This window comes from Rhea americana, unplaced genomic scaffold (genome assembly GCF_003343005.1).
Source record: "Rhea americana isolate MKP2758 unplaced genomic scaffold, rheAme1 scaffold_276, whole genome shotgun sequence".
Lineage (NCBI taxonomy): Eukaryota > Metazoa > Chordata > Aves > Rheiformes > Rheidae > Rhea > Rhea americana.
The window spans coordinates 1,007,216-1,022,756 of record NW_028186397.1 but is presented as its reverse complement, the minus strand read 5'-3'; the positions used below and the strand labels follow the sequence as shown (position 1 = coordinate 1,022,756).

Sequence of the window (15,541 nt, the reverse complement as noted above, 5' to 3'; positions counted from 1 at the left end):
TGCCCCTGTGTCCTCCTGGGAGTATTCAGAGGAGACTTTTTTTTCCTGTGATCTCTCAATGCACCCATCCCCTAAGGGTCTCCTGATGGAGATGGGAACACAGCATGGGATGCTTCAACCTCCAGGGTGCTCCTGGGCCAAAGCTCTTCCTGGGGCAACGGTCAGGGAGCTGGAGCTGGTGCGAGTGAAAGAGCTGTGGCAGGAGCATGGTGGCATGTTGGGGACTCTTGTCCTGCTGGCATATATGTCTCTGTTGTCCATGACTCCTGATTCTTCTCTTGTGCTCCTGGCAGGCCTATGAGCTTTCCACACTGACAGGCACCCAAGTCCTGTTGTTGGTGGCCAGCGAGACAGGCCACGTGTACACCTTTGCCACGCGGAAGCTGCAGCCCATGATCACCAGTGAGACGGGGAAAGCACTGATCCAGACATGTCTCAACTCCCCGGACTCGCCTCCGCGCTCGGACCCCACTACCGACCAGCGCATGAGCGCCACGGGCTTCGAGGAGACTGACCTCACCTACCAGGTGTCGGAGTCGGACAGCAGCGGGGAGACCAAGGTAAGAGCCGTGCACCCAGGAGCGTGGCTGGGCTCCCTGGGGTGCTGCGGGCCTGCGTCAAGAGCCCTGAACATTTCCAACCCGCGCTGAGTAGTGGATTGGGAGACCGAGGATGGGTCTCCCCTTCTACCGTGACTCCAGCAAGCTATTGCCGTGGCCTTCCAGGGTTGGCTTCTTGACTTGGCCGGCGGTGGCCGTGATTCAGGAAGGCAGCGAAGCGGGTGGCAGGTGTCCCAGCCCTGACTTTTGCGGCGAGGCTCCCCCCAGCCCAGGCCACCCCGGGCAGCTCCTGATGCTGTTATCTCTCCCTGGGTGTCTCCATGCTCTTGCACTCATTGATAAAAATTTGATTCTGCCTCCATGGCCTTATAAGGCCTGGTTTCCCTCGCCAGAGTCCCTGGCAGGGCCCCTCACATTCCTTATAAGCTGCAGCTGTCTCTTGCTTTGGTGCCGTTTTGGAAGGGGGCAGGGAGGACATGGGGAATGGAAACATTTGGCTGGACAGGCCGTTTCTGCTCCCTGCCTGGTGTCCCTGCAGATGCTTGCCTGGGTTACTCGTGGCCCTCCTCCCTGGGTGCTGTGGAGGGCCTGCTGGTGGGTGCAACGGCCCCTTTCCGCTGAGGAAAGGATCTGTTGTATCTTGGGGCAGGGGGTGCAGGTGGCCTTGCATGCCTGTGGGCTGATCCTGCGGGAAGGCTGGCTCTCTTGTGCCCCGCTGCTTCCTTTGCAGCTTGGTGCTTGGGTCTGCGGGTGCTAGAAGTTGGGAAGTTGGTGCTGCGAGGCTGGGATGGTGCTGCAAGCTGACGTTTGTGCTGCGGCTTCTGGGCGCTGTGTGGCGTGCAGCTGGGGTGCTGTGAGTTGCTGCAGCTCCGCTGGACCTGTGCTCGTGGGCTGGGAATCGGACCTGTTGCAAAAGCGCCCTGCCAGGCTGGAGCTCTGGCCGGCTGTGCACGAGCCCTCGTGTAGCCACGGTAGCAGCCCTGCCCTGCGGTGGCCGCTCGATGTGAAGCAAAGCGTTTGATGTCTCTGCGCTGTTGGCGGTGGTAAAGGCAGCGAGCGCAGCGCTGAGGCATGCCCCCGTGCATCGTGTCTGACGCTGCAGAGATGCTGAGATGCGTGTCTGCGTCCTGTGGCAGCCCAGCAGCTCTGGTTGTGTTGCTGCTAGGTGCATGGCAGCTGTGGTCTTTGCGTGCCAGCTTCCCAGCGTGTGTGTGCAGCGCTGCTCTGAGCAAAGCCTCGTTACTGCTGAGCTCTGCAAAACATAAGTTGTGCCAGAGGTCTCTGCAGGTGGAGGAACTGCTGCAGGCCAGGTTGTTGCGGGCTAGATACCCCCACACCAGGTGGGTCCCTGGAAGGTTTCCCACTGATGGGAGCCCTACAGCAGTCCTGGTCTGGCCTAACTCCCTTGAGTGCCTCTGATTTCCAGCCTGAGCTGTGCCTACCCTTCCTAGTAGGCAAAGGAGCCTGTTGCCACCAGGGGTCTCTCCCTTGTGCAGCCCATGTTTGTAAGCACTTGGATTTGTCGGCTTCTCTTGGATGAAAAAGCAAACAAGCCCTCTGTGTGTCTTGTGATGAGACAGGTTGTCTGTGCCTGGAGTAACCTGGAGGTGCAGGAAGGGCTGCGCATGGAAGCTGACCTGTCCYTGCTGTGGTTTGTCCACAAGCTCTCTCTTAAATCTTCCCCTAGAAATGTCAACTGGCCCCAAAGGAAATGAGCTCCTGGGGCAGTTACTCCTCAGAGGAGGTCTTCTAGACATAGTGTTTCTTCATCTACTTTCTGATGCAGGTGCTGCTTGGTGCCCTGCGGGCTCTATTTCTGGACTGGCAAGCTGTGATGCCTGCTGTGGGATGTGTGGTTGCACCTCGTGGCCATGGCCAGGATTTGATGTGGGACTGGAAGAGCCCTGTGGTTGCTATGAGGCTAAGAGCCCGGCCTGGTGCTCTAGTGGCGATCACCTCTGTTGAGACAGACCCAGGAGCCCTGTAAGGGCAAAGGGAGCCTGTGGGCGGGCCAGGCTAGGTGGCTGGTACTGAACTGGTAGGCCTTGCTCTGCTGAGGGGTGGGTGGTGTGCAGGGCTGGGCTATAGGTGCCGTGTCTGATGAGGTGACAGGGAGTTAAGTGTCTAGACTGCTTGTGTTGCAGCTGGGGCTGGGAGGCAGTGCTGTGAAGACAGCAGCTATGCTCTGACAGCAGTGCTGTTKTGCTCTGACCCACATGGTGTTTTTTGAAGGCCCCAAAGAAATGGCACCCATCAGTAATCCCTTCAATGCTGCTATGTGTGGGAGGGGATTTTAGAGAAAGCACAGGAGCTTGGGACTGGAGTAAAAGCCCTCATCTGGTGACCTGTTTTGGGGAGGTGGGGCTTTCTGCCTGAGTTGGAACCTTAGGCAGGTGCTAGAGCCCAGGAAGGGTTCTCCCATGTACCACCAAGACTGATTCTCCTGTAATGCCCCTGTAATGATGCTGGCTGGTGGGTTTGGGACCTGCTCAGCAGCATCATCCCAGGCAGCCCCTGGGAGCCACAGTGCTGGAGCAGGATTGACTCATTCATGAAGAGAGGAACTGCCCAGGGTCCTGCTGCAGTACCTGGACTGGCCTGGGCCATGCTGTCTGGTCCCATCCTGTTGAGCATTCATGGTGCTGTAGGCCTGGTATAGGCATTTCCCCTCGGTGTGTTGCACCCCTCTACAATGTTTCCCCTCGGCCTTGTTCTGCAAACCAGAGCTTGCAGTGAGATCTGGAGTTGGGTGGGTTGATATGCAGATGGACCAGCAAGGGGAGGGCCTTCAGGGCTTGCTCTGCTGCCTCAGATGTCCTTGCTCCCCCCCCCGCCCCGGGTGATCCTAGCTGGGGGTGGCCCATGGCTTTGCTGCAGAGGCTTGGATTCTGCTGCTGGCTGTCCCTGTGCACATGATCTGGGCTTTGCAGTGTGCTGGGGAGAGCCAAGGTGCCTGAGGCTTCTAGCCATCACAGTCTGGCTGTGGGAGGCAGTGGGGGTCTGGTGCTGTGGGCTGTCCTACCTCCCTTCCTGTACTGAGAGCTATCATTGCAGCCTAAGAGAAACGCAGTGGAGGAGGGAGGAACCTGGGTCTCACCTGGGGCACAGTGGGGGGGGGGCGGGCAGGATTGGAGCCTGCTGCTGTGGCCTTCTGCCCATGCAACTCTGCTTTCGTGACTGTGCTGGGATTTGCCCTTGTGTCCGCAAAGAGTCCTGATGATTCCCCAATGATGCCATGGATCTTCTTAGGATGCCTCTTCCATCCCCAAGAGGATGTAGCAGCAGGGGATGCTGAGAGCCATGGCTGGTTGAGGACTCTGTTTCAGAGGTGCTCAGCTGCAGGGTTAGATGTGGAGATGAAGGAGCCAGCTGGAAACATTGTGGGTCCTCCCTTGGGTGGGGGGTTCTGCCCTGTCACCTGGGTGGGGAGGATGCCCACAGCTTCATGCCCTGTGTAGGATGGTGGGAGCCTGCGGTTGAGCTCATGGAAAGTGCATCTGCCTAGCTCTGCTCCGTTATCACGTGCCTTTTCTAATTYGGACCACGAGGACTGTGGTGCCAAGGTGGAGGGGCTCTACTCTCCTCCTTCCCTGGGCCCTGGGGCAGGGCTGGGTGCCCAGGATTGGCTCTCCCTGTCCAAAATGGGCTGCCTTCCCTTTTTTAGCTGTTCGTTGAGCTGTGAATTCCTTGTTCCTGGCAGCTTGACAAGCTGGGAACAAGGCGTAGCACGTGGGAGACATGGGCCCACCAGCCTGCAGCGGGAGGGGTGGGAGCACAGYGTCCTTAACCCTTCCCAGGCGCGCTGGCGGCCATGGCAGGGCATGGGGACAGCAGATCTTTGCGGCACATGCTCAGTGATAGCTTTTGGAACAGCGTCTTCACAATCCAGGCTAGCTGAGCAGGATGGGAGAAGGGCCATGGAGACCTCGAGTATCCAAAAGAGGATCTGGGGGAAGGAGGCGTGTTAGGTGCAGCATAACTGTGTGGGGCAATCGTAACCGTGCTGGGCTCACTTGGCTCTTGCAGATCCACACCATGTCCTGCTGCATGCTTTGTAGCTGCAAAAACCAGGGCACTGGGTGCCCTGCATCCTCCTGCCTTAGTCCCAGACCCAGGAGAGCCCTGTTGCTCCTGGTGCCTGACTTTCCTGACGTTGCTGTCGTCAGCCTGGCATTGGCGCTCCTTGTAGGAGCATGGTGCACACTGGYTGTAGCTAACATGTGGGATCCATCGGAAGCACTTGCATTGTGCCAGTCTCCTGCTAGTGGTCCGGGTCCTTACTCTTGGCCATGCTCTCCCTTCTCTTTGGCTCTCGGAGCTTTGCAGAGGCACTGTGTTGCCTGGAACGTGCTAAAGAAGTTGTCAGGGCTGAGTTTGGGCCTCACTGGCATTTCTGGTGCTTGGAATCGGGTCCGACCCCTCTCCACCACCCTTTCCGCGTGTGGCTGACYGCTGTCTTCAACAGCCAGTTCTCAGCTTGCTCTTAGCCCTGTGTTCCCTGCTGTAAGGAATGTGGTGTGTGTTCCTGAGAGATGATGATGTGTGTGCCTTTGAGACTGTCCCTGCAAGGACTGCTCTTGCCTTTTGGTTGCCAAGGCTCTTCCCTTCTTACAGCCTAAGGTGACTCCTGGGTCCCTGGAGAGGGGAAGAGTTGCTCTGTCTCATGATGTCTTGTGAGGTTTCTCAGGGGACCTGTGCAGCCCTGGGCTTGCATCCAAGGCTGACACTGAGCTCTCTCCAGCTCTCCTGATGCTGCGTTGTTGGGCACAGTCTCATCATGTTTGCTCAAGAGACTCTTCTCTGCTCCATTTGCTTGCAGTGGGCTATGGTTTGGCACAGAGCTGCAAACTATGGTGTCTAGCTTGGCTGTGTGGGCAGATGTTGACTGGACCAAGGACCTGGGGCTGAGCTCTCACCATCTTGTCTCATCCCACAGGACACGCTGAAGCCGGCGTTTACCGTCACCAACCTGCCAGGAACAACGTCCACCATCCAGACAGCCCCCACCACCTCGACCTCCATGCAGGTCAGCAGCGGCCCCTCCTTTCCCATCACTAATTACCTGGCGCCTGTGTCTGCCAGCATCAGTCCCAATGCTGTCACAAGTGCCAACGGAACAGTGCTGAAGACTACCGGAGCCAGTGCGGTGACATCCGGGGGCCTCATGCAGATACCTACYGGCTTCACTCTCATGTCAGGTCAGTGTCTGTCAGGGCTGAGGACTGTGTCCGTCCGTCTCGTTACCTGGAGTGCATTGCTGCGCTCCCTGGGAGAGGAGGCCGAGTGGCTGGTGGAGGCAGAGTGGCTGCTGCTGTAGGGTGAAGCTGGCTGGGCTCTGTTGCTTGAGCCCAGCCGAGCCAGAGGCTGGAGAAGGGACAAGTAGTGACTGTTTCCCCCCGGGCACTGTTAGCTGGCTCTGTTGCTGGGAATGACGTGATGGCAGAGAGCTGAGCTGGGACCCTAGGGCAGCACCAAGGAGCCGGGAGGGAGTGAAAAGAGCTGGTCGTGACGAAGCCTTTCTTTCTCCCTCCTTTCGGCAGGTGCTTCCCTTTCTCCGGGGACCCCTACCATTCCTTTCGCTCAGTTACAGCCGCACTCCCTGGCTCTTTCCAGCCAGCAGGGCCAGGCGGTTGCGGGTACGGCTGGACAGCTGCAGCAGGCACAGCAGACAGTCTTCCGCTTCCCCGCCAGAGCTGGAGGGCAGATCGTGTCGCTGACAGGTCAGCACTCGCTTCTCCTCCCCTTGCTTGAGGTGGGGGGATGGAGCTGCCCCTAGGGGGGACCCAGGCTGGGTCCCAGGACCTAGCCAGAGAGCTGATCCCAGCAGAGGCAGGAGTATGGAGGTGGAAGAGTGCAAGGGGCCCTGGCTGCAGCCTTGGGGGGAGAGGTGGGGAGGCAAGAGCAGCATCTTAGAGGATACAAACTAAGGGGAGCAGCAGGTTGTCCGTCTTCTGCCCCCAGGTTTACCCTGGGTCTGATGAAAGTAGAGGAGACATGTTCACTGGTGGAGCCACACTAAGGCTGAGCTGTGCTGCTGGGAGGTGTGGCGGACAGAGACTCTGGGGGTTCAGATGCCCAGTGAGTGTTGTTTTGCGTGTTGGTATTTGGCTCTGAGCAGCTGCCCTTGCTTTTGGATACAGATTTGCTGTCAGTTGCTAAACGATAGTGCAGGGGATGAGTTACGAGAGACCCAAAGCAATGGAAGGAAGTGTCATTGTGCTGTCTTGTGCGCATCATCCCTTGTAGGAATTCCTCGTTGTGCCAAGTTGAGGCTGTGCAGATGTTGTGCTAGGGCTTGGCGTGTTCCCAGCTGTGGTTTCAGACTGCAGGGCTAGGCTTTCCTTCGTGGGGGAAGCTGTGACATGGGTACCATGAGACACCGTATCTCATGTCCTGCCTGTTTGTGCCTAAGACGATGAGTCTGCTGGCCTGTGTGCTTTCCTGGGGCCTTCAAAGAAGCAGGTGGACAGCGTGGTCCTGCACAAGGGAAGCTGGGTTTCCCTTGTGATCCTCAGGAGCTATGGGGATAATGAACGTGCGTCTTTGGTATGGTGAGTGGGCAGATGCCCAGCCTGGGTGAACTGGCCTTGTCTCTGCTCTGCGGTGTCCCTTGCTCTTCTCTCCTAAGCCTGAGCATGGAGGTAGTGGAGCCCTGCTGGCCTAGGTATTTGGGCACTCACAGTTTTTGTGACGCTGTTAGCTGATCTTTGCCTAACAACAAAGTTCTGTTCTGCTTGGCAGAACATGGGGAGCACTGGGGGTTCATGCTAGTCCTCTTCTGGCACGCCAGGTCTTCTGTGCTGTGCCCTAATGGATCCGGGAGTGGTGAGGAGGTCCCACATATCCCTGAACTATGCCTGGGAGCTGGAGAAAAACTGCTGTGGCCTTCATTTCCCAGGAAAGAGCCCTGCAGGCCAGCCAGCCCTTCCTTGGCTGCTGTGTGTCAGCAAAGGCCAGGTTTTAAGGCAGGGCCTTATTTCTGCCACGTGCTGCCCTTGGCTGCCCTTCCCCAGTGCAGGGCAGAGCCAGGCTGCAGAGCTCTGCRTGGCCTGAATGGGACTGGGGTGGGGAGTGTGGCGGGGTGTCTGCACGCCCTGCGCAAGCCCAGAGCACCCATGTTGGTCTTCAGGCTCCAGGGCTCCTTTCTTTCCCCAGGTGGTACCATGGCGCAGCAGGTCCCAGTCCAGGCGATCCAGGTGCACCAGGCACCGCAGCAGACGTCCCCCTCTAGTGACAGCAGCACTGACCTTACCCAGACCTCTTCCAGTGGAACAGGTAATCAGTACACTATCGTAACCGTATTCTCTCTTCCTTCCTAACTGCTGCTGCTAACAACCTCCCCTGACAGACTTTTTGTCTTGCTCCTTGCCCATGACTCTTCTCAGTCCAGTTCTATCTCAGCTTTTCTGACAGCTTCCTGGGGGTTATTTATCCCCAGACTCATGTGTCTGGAAACAGTCCTCCTGTTCCCAGCCCCCGGGGGCTGGCTATGCTACATCTAGATAGATGTTGCTGGGCATAGGGCATCTCACATGGAGTTGCTGAGCTTCTATAGATCTGTCACCTGCTCTTATTTGCAGCATGTAGCTAGGGAACAGGCTGCTGTAGTCTTCCCAGTTCCCAGCTGATTTCTTGGGGCAATGCTCGCTCACTTAGCCCTTAGCACAAGGCATTGTCTCATGTCCACTTGGTTTTTACTGTATGTGCAGAGGACAACTCTGCCGTCAGCAAAATCCAAGTTCAGGTGCCCAGATGTGGACTGAACTGAGTTCAACAGCTTTATTAAAGCATCATTAGGAAACATATCTTGGGTTGAATTAGATTCTGGGATATTTGGCTACCATGCCTTTCCTTCCTCTCATCCTCACTGACGCAGGGAGAGGTTTGAGCTCTCTTGCCCTTTGCCTTGGGTTTTTCCCTGGGAGCTTGGGAGAACAAGACTGGCGTTTCTGTGTCCCTGCTGATCCAGGGCACTCTGTCAGAGGACTCCTGGAGCTGGCTGTGCCACCCCTTTGCGGGGGAGAAGGGGGGGGCACGTAGTAGCTGAGGGAGAGATGCTGAGCAGCCTCCTTTCCTGTGGCTTATGTGTGTCTTGGTGTCAGTGACCCTCCCGGCAACCATCATGACGTCGTCTGTGCCAACCACTGTGGGTGGCCACATGATGTACCCCAGCCCGCATGCGGTGATGTACGCGCCCACGTCTGGCCTCACGGATGGTGGACTCGCAGTCCTCAACGCTTTCTCACAGGCGCCTTCGGCAATGCAGGTGTCYCACAGCCAGGTCCAGGATCAGGGTAAGCTGTGTGGGGTAATGCTCCYCTACGTACTCTGGCACCTCCCTTTTGTCTTCCTCACAAATACGAATGTTACATTTTTATTCTGAAGAGATTTCTCCTAAGTGGTCTTAGCTGTGCCATGCAAGGCCTGGCAAGGGTGATGCTTGACATGTGCTTTTAGATCTCCCGTCGTTCTCTGTGCAAGGGATTTCTTTCACCATTTGCTAGCGAAAATGTGARGGTTGCCTGTGGGGTGGGATACAGGAGAGGCAGCAGAGAGAGCTGGGGGAGCAGCCCTGCTGGCTGCTCTGGAAAGGGTATGTGGCTGCGTGAGAGGATGAAGCAGAATGAAGCCTTGCAGGTGACACTTGGATGGGGGCTTATGCCTCTTTCTCGCAGCATTTGGAAAAACAGTGCACGTGGCTTTCACCTGGGATGCCTTAGCGCATGCAAACAGACACCTTCATCCTTGTGAAGCTTCACAGAGCTGAGAGGAAGGGCTCAGGAAAGGACCCGTAGGGGAGCGCTACTTAGGGGACGTTGTCATTCCTGCTTTCCCTCTGTCCCTGGCAGGTGGTGTCCCCCAAGTATTCCTGACAGCTCCATCAGGCACTGTTCAGATCCCGGTCTCAGCTGTCCAGCTTCACCAGGTAAGCGTAGAGGGCTGCTTGCAGGTGTTGAGGGTGTCCTCTCTCCCCTCACGAGGAAGTGTTGAGCCTGCTCTGTCCCTGTTTGCACGTCCTTTGCAGGTCCAAGCAGACCTGAGCACATGGGTACGGCCGGTCCTCAGGTCTCTGAGAGCTGGGAATGCTGCCTATTCCACCTGCCTCTGGGCCTGGAGGTTTTGTCCTCCTTGACTGGGTGCCCAGGAGGGATGGTGCCACCCCAGCTGCTGCTGTGTCTGATCTGAGGGCATGCCGTCCCCCAATGCTCGCTCCTCCCTTTTCTCTCTAGATGGCTGTCATCGGGCAGCAGAGCAGCAGTGGCAGCAGCCTGACGGAGCTGCAGGTGGTCAACTTGGACACCTCACATGGCGCCAAGAGTGACTGAGGCCTCTGCTGCTGGCCTTGTGCTGTCCCTGGCCTGTTACGCCGGTGCTGGGGCTGGCAGCAATTCCTTCTCGTACAGACTGCACCAGTTATTTATTGTTGCCTTTTCACGTTTCCTTCACCCACACATGCACACACACACGCATGCACACACACATGCACGCACACACACACACCCCCCCGCCCTCCCCACACAGGCACGTGTGTGGGGCTGCCGGACCCACATCATGGATGGAGCTGTGCTGGGGCCATGCAGGGCTTGGGGGCGTTTGGATGCTGCGATAGCTGTGCTTTTCTCACGCCAGCCAAAGAAACTTGTCCCTCATGGGGAGGGCGTGCTCCGCGCTGTAAATAAATACTGCGAGCCGTTCCCAGTTGGAGGCTCTGGCTCCTTCAGGATGCTCCAAGTCTCCTCAGGCCCAGATCTGTCCCACAGGCCACAACCCAAAGCGGCACAGGCTAAGGCTGTGCTGTTGGCCTCAGCAATGTGCCTTTGGGAGGGGTGACGCGTCCTGGCCTCAGCAGCTGGCTCTGGGCTTTGAGGAAGAGCAGTCAGCTCAGATGTGCATCTCGGGCTCAGCCTGTGTGCGCTCCCTCCGGACAGCGGTGGGGGCCTCCTCAGGCAGGGTGCAGCCTGCAGCCCGTGGCCTCGTCCCCCTCGTATGCACTACAGTGAGCCCTCGGCCCTCAGTGCCTCCTTGTTGGGCCGCCCAGCAGTTTTGAAGCCCACCGTGCTCTGCTGCCGGCAGACGCCACCAAAGTGGTCAGTGGGTGCCCAGGACCACGATGACACCCCCAGAGACCTTTTGGGGCACGCTGTGGCCATCCCAGCACCACGCTCTTGTCTTGGCCCTCGCTGTGAGCAGTGCAGCCTCCGTACGTCCAGGGGGATGTGTCTGGGTGTCTCCTACATCCTTCTGCAGCTCTGCTCAGCACTTCCTAAATTCCTGTGTGATACAAGGTGAAGAAACAACACCAGTGTCAAAGAGAAGAGCTCACAGGGCACCAAGCTGCTGGGCAGGTGGCAGGTGCTTCCTCTGGGCACCAGGGTGGCCAACAGGCTTTCCTAGGCTATGGAGGAGCTGCTGAGACACCTGTGCAGGCATGGCAGGGCTGGGGGAAGAGGGCTGGAGCGTGCCTGCTCCTGCAGGGTTGTTCCTGCAAGCGGCTCTGCTACCTAGCCCTGTCCCTGGAGGGAGAGCAAGCAAGTGAGAGAAGCTGCTGAACCCTTAGGGGAAGAAGCAGCTACTGTAACTTTTTTTTAAGTTAAAGACAAAAGAAGCCTTGAAAAAAAAATGACTTTATTTTTCTAAGTGTTAAACTCAGTATTTATGTAATTCTTTAAGGAATAAAAGTTTGGCTCCTGTACAGTTTTCATGGGGTTTGTACCTGGGAGATGGGAGAGGGGTGGGTGGGCATGGAGACAGGAAGGGGCCTTGCTTTTGAGTTTGTATTGTAACCTTGGATAATGTTCCTTCAGCATTAGCGTTTAAGCTGCGCTTTCTGCCCACCAGCACGTGCCAGGGACTGAGCTGGATGCTTGTGTTCTTCTTCCCTGCACTGAGGACTCCATACCTGTAATTTCAGGCTTAATTGGTGGGAGGCAAGCGAAGCAGCAGCTGCCCTGTAGGAGTGAAGAACCTGTCCCTTTGGAGTAAGGGGCTTGCAGGAGTGCCTGGCAGCCCCATCCATCTTTGCTCTAGGGGAGTGTGGCTGTTTTGGCCTGGAGCAATGCTGCCCACAACTGCCTGAGGGGCTGTGGGCATCCCCACTCCCCCTGGGGCTCCATTGGGCTGATCCCTGCTCTCCATCTGCTCGTGATGCAGGCAGCTTCTCCTAAACTCTGAGCCACTCCTTAACGCGCAGGTACGCACAGGGCCTTTCCAAGTCCCCGTGTGCCAAGGCATCTCCCAGAATGATCTGCCATGCAGCCTCTGAGGGGCCCATGTGGAGCAGGGTGGCCTGTATGGTGACAGTGACATAGCATGCTGCCTCCTTTTTGTAGCCTTGCTTGTAACAGTGATGCGTATCCTGCAGCTGGGAGCAATGGGGTTGTTTTTAGGTATATGGAGGCTGCTCAGTGATGCCTCCAAAAAACAGAAAAAAAAAGTTAGCTAAGAGTTTGCCCAGGGAGAAGAACAGGGGTTGGGGTTTGTGTTATACTTTGCCTCAGCAAGATCATCATGGCCTGGCTTTGCTCTGCTTTGTTTTGCTAGCACTGTGGAGCAGAGCTGTTGGGCTGGGGTGGCAGGAGCACCGCTGCTGCTACGGGGTGTTGCACTGCATCCCCTCTCTGGCTCCCTAAAGGTAACCGCTGGTTAAACGCTAATGGTGTATTTTATTTAAGTGCAGACTTGTAAGAACACTTGTTTATCAGGGACGAAACGACATTTATTGTGTGGTGACATTTTTAGTTCATTTTACTGGTTTGGGGGTTGTGTGCGTGTGTGCATGAGTGAGCGTGTGTGTGTGTGTGTATGTGTGTGTGTGTTTGGGGGGGTATTTTTTTCCAGTTTCCAGGGTTGTGTTTCTGGAAGGATGTGGAAGTAATCACAGTACTATGTACAGAGCTTTCTTTTGTATTAAAAAAAATACTCTTTCAATAAATGTTATCATTTTGTGCACAGATTTGGGGTCATGGCTCTCCTTTCTGAAAGCTGAGGAACAGTGCTCGTTGCCAGAGCATGGCGTGGGGTCAGAGAAATAAGAACCAGGAGTTAAGCCGGAATGGGGACCTTGGAAAGCAACTGCCCTGTGTCTCAGGTGGTTACATGCAGGAGCATGAAGACCTTTAGCAAGAGTTAAAACAGGGGAAACAGAGCAAGGTTGCCCAAGGTTGGTTACAACATGGAGTAACTAAGGCCAAGCAAAAGGAATTTTTTGCTGTTGTAACATCGAAACAGATGGTTCCTCAGCCTGGCCCCAGGTGGATTATATATTGAAGAACTACCATGAATAAAATCAGGACAGCATTAGTTTTTAGTAGTGGCAGAGGAGGTTGCAGGACAGGTAAAGTAGTTTTGTATGAAGATGTTGCTGCTAAGGTATTGTTTAAAGAACTGTTTACCTGATAAGGGACTTCTCAGATACCTGACGCTGGCCAAGGCCCTCTTACTGTGGGAAATGTCACGCAACTGGTACCATAGGCTCAGTGTGTTCAGATGCAGTGGCATGGGCCATACCATCCCCAGGCCTCTGAGCAAGGACGAATGAACTGTGCTGTAAAGTAACGTAGCTGAAAGCATGCAGGCAGAGCAACACCCTCCCCCTGCCACCTCAGCCCCAAAACTGGCAGGCACCTGGTCCAGTTCTTAAGTGAAAAACAGGTCATTTCCCTTCCTCCCTCCCAATTGCGTTATTTTTGGACACCTGATGACTTAAAGGATAGACTGCTGCCACTATAAGGCCCAGCACCAAGGCTGTTAATTCTCTGCAGAAAAAAGCTATGAGAAGATAAAGCAATATTCAAAGTCCAGACTGGAGAGGTGTTACTTAAAGCCAGACTGAGGACAGATGTCAATAGGCCCCTAAAAGCCAGGTTATGGCACATAGGGGATCAATAATGCGACTAAAGTTGGGAAGGAAACCTCACTTGTTGGAGACCAAAGGGAGAAGGGCTCATTACACTCATCAGTGCTGCTGGGCCACCAGTATCCCAGCTAATAATGTAACTATTAGTCACATATAGTGCCAAGTCTTGGACTGGGTACCATTTTTTTGAACGATGTAAAGAAGGCATAGCACCGATGAAAAGATGCGTGGCAGAGGAACTGTGTAATTCCTCACAGTGCAGTTTGGAGTAAACACATCCCAGTGTAGCAGAACAAGAGAGGGTTGTACGGAAGTTGACCAGGAGTAAAACACAGCTGAAATGACTCTTTCTCTGTCAAAAGGGGAGGTACTTCACTTCCACATTGCGCTGCAGCAAGCCTGCCCCATGCTTGGCACTCCTACGAGGCCGTTCGCTGTGATTCAGCACCACAAAACCCCACTCCACCTGTACACAGGGCTCCATGCACACCATGTAATACTCCCAGCACAGGGCAAGGTACCGCAGACCTAGCCTTTATTTTGGGGATGAGACTAAGCACGGTATGAAAATACCAGATCAAGACCATTCACACTGGAGGAGGGCACACAAATATCCATGGAAAAGGTTTCAGCAGCACGGACGAGACTCCCGTGCCCCATCTGGCCACTGCCAGTGATCCTTGGTGGTGGGTTTTGGCTATGGGATGTTGCTACAGCTGGGTAACAGGTTGCATTTACCATTGTAGAGCATTATCAGCACCTCACATTTGTGACATTAAACACAGCAACGTTGCAGGTGCGGTACATGCACCAAACGGCTCACCACAAGAGATCAGAACAGCTGGTTGTGCATGTTGTATCAGCTTTTACATAGTTACTCTTTTATACAGTTGTGTGGCATTCAGGAAGTCAGTCGTGCCCCCCCCACCACCATTACTGCAAAAACACCCTGTTTAGCTCAACAGGAGATGAGCTGACTTAAAAAGAAAGGCAAAGCCTGATCTAACTAAACACCAGTTCGATCCCTTAGATGTTAACGTCACTTTGAGGATTAATGGGAAAGGAGCATGACATATGCTAACAGGAAACACAGATTTCAAGAGCATCCAAGGGAATCTGGAAAGGGAGGATCGATATCAACCCAGGCTATGTCTAATAATGGAGAAATCATGAGGCTGCCAGGGAAAGACAAACATTTAAGAGTACAGCATGACAGTTTTAGAGGATCGTCCCACTTTGGTTGATGCAACACTGCACCTATTTATCCAGCCCATCATTCTCCTGCTAGTTGCATCTGTATTTTTAAAAAATAACTGCTCATCTTTATTGTAAATTATGGAAAATGCCTAATCCGTTTTATCAGTACTGGTGCAGAAATGAGCTCAGACATGTACGTGCACTTGCTCTGGGATCAAATGAGAAAGCAGATTCTCTACTGTTTAGTCTTTAATGTTTATTTATAATCAAAACAAATRTTAATAGACCAGATGGACAGAAACCTATGCCTACTGCATTTGTAGGTGACTGCACCTACAAATCCCATCCACGAAAGGAAATATGGGAAAAGGATAAACATTTAGATTTATGATATGGGTGTTGCAGTTCAGAAAAGAAAAAAAAAACAAACTAAAAAAAAAAATGGAAACCAGTCCAAAGTGTACGCAACTGAACTCAACTGCCTCCACAGGCCCGTCACCACGAGAGTGCCAACGGGCCACACTGAAACCCGCCGAGAGCTCAAGCAAGCCGGAGGTGGTACACTGCGGGAACAGGCATTTGGCAACACGCAAGCGGAGCTCACAACAAAGAAACCCCCCGAGCCTCGAGGCAGCCCATCGAGGCGGGCGCAGCGGAGGCCTGGGCACAGGGCACAGGGCGCCCCCCCCCCCCGACAGGGGCTGCCGCTTAACCCCCCTGGATGCTGCGGCCAGGCCTGCCCCAGACCCTGCGGAGCCGCCGGGGCCGCCCGGGCTGCGCGGAGCCCCACAGAGGCGCAGCGGCCGGCGGGAGGCCGCTGACCCAGAGAAACTTCTCGAAGGCGGGAGCTGCCCCCCCAGAGAGCGACAGCAGAGCGCAGGCGCGGGCGCACGCAGAGGGCTCGCGCGCTCCCACCCCGCCCCGCCCC

The 15,541-nt window shown here is 55.3% G+C and overlaps 1 protein-coding gene across 1 annotated transcript; it reads left to right on the top strand.

The window, feature by feature from the left end:
- The first annotated feature begins 278 nt into the window (after positions 1–278).
- SRF (serum response factor) lies at positions 279–12,513 on the top strand. The gene is made up of 7 exons (XM_085308464.1): positions 279–560; positions 5,497–5,758; positions 6,101–6,280; positions 7,716–7,835; positions 8,663–8,854; positions 9,410–9,486; positions 9,791–12,513. The coding sequence occupies exons 1-7, from the start codon at positions 393–395 to the stop codon at positions 9,884–9,886; spliced, it is 1,095 nt and encodes a 364-aa protein (XP_085164590.1). The 5' UTR covers positions 279–392; the 3' UTR covers positions 9,887–12,513.
- Positions 12,514–15,541: the final 3,028 nt, after the last annotated feature.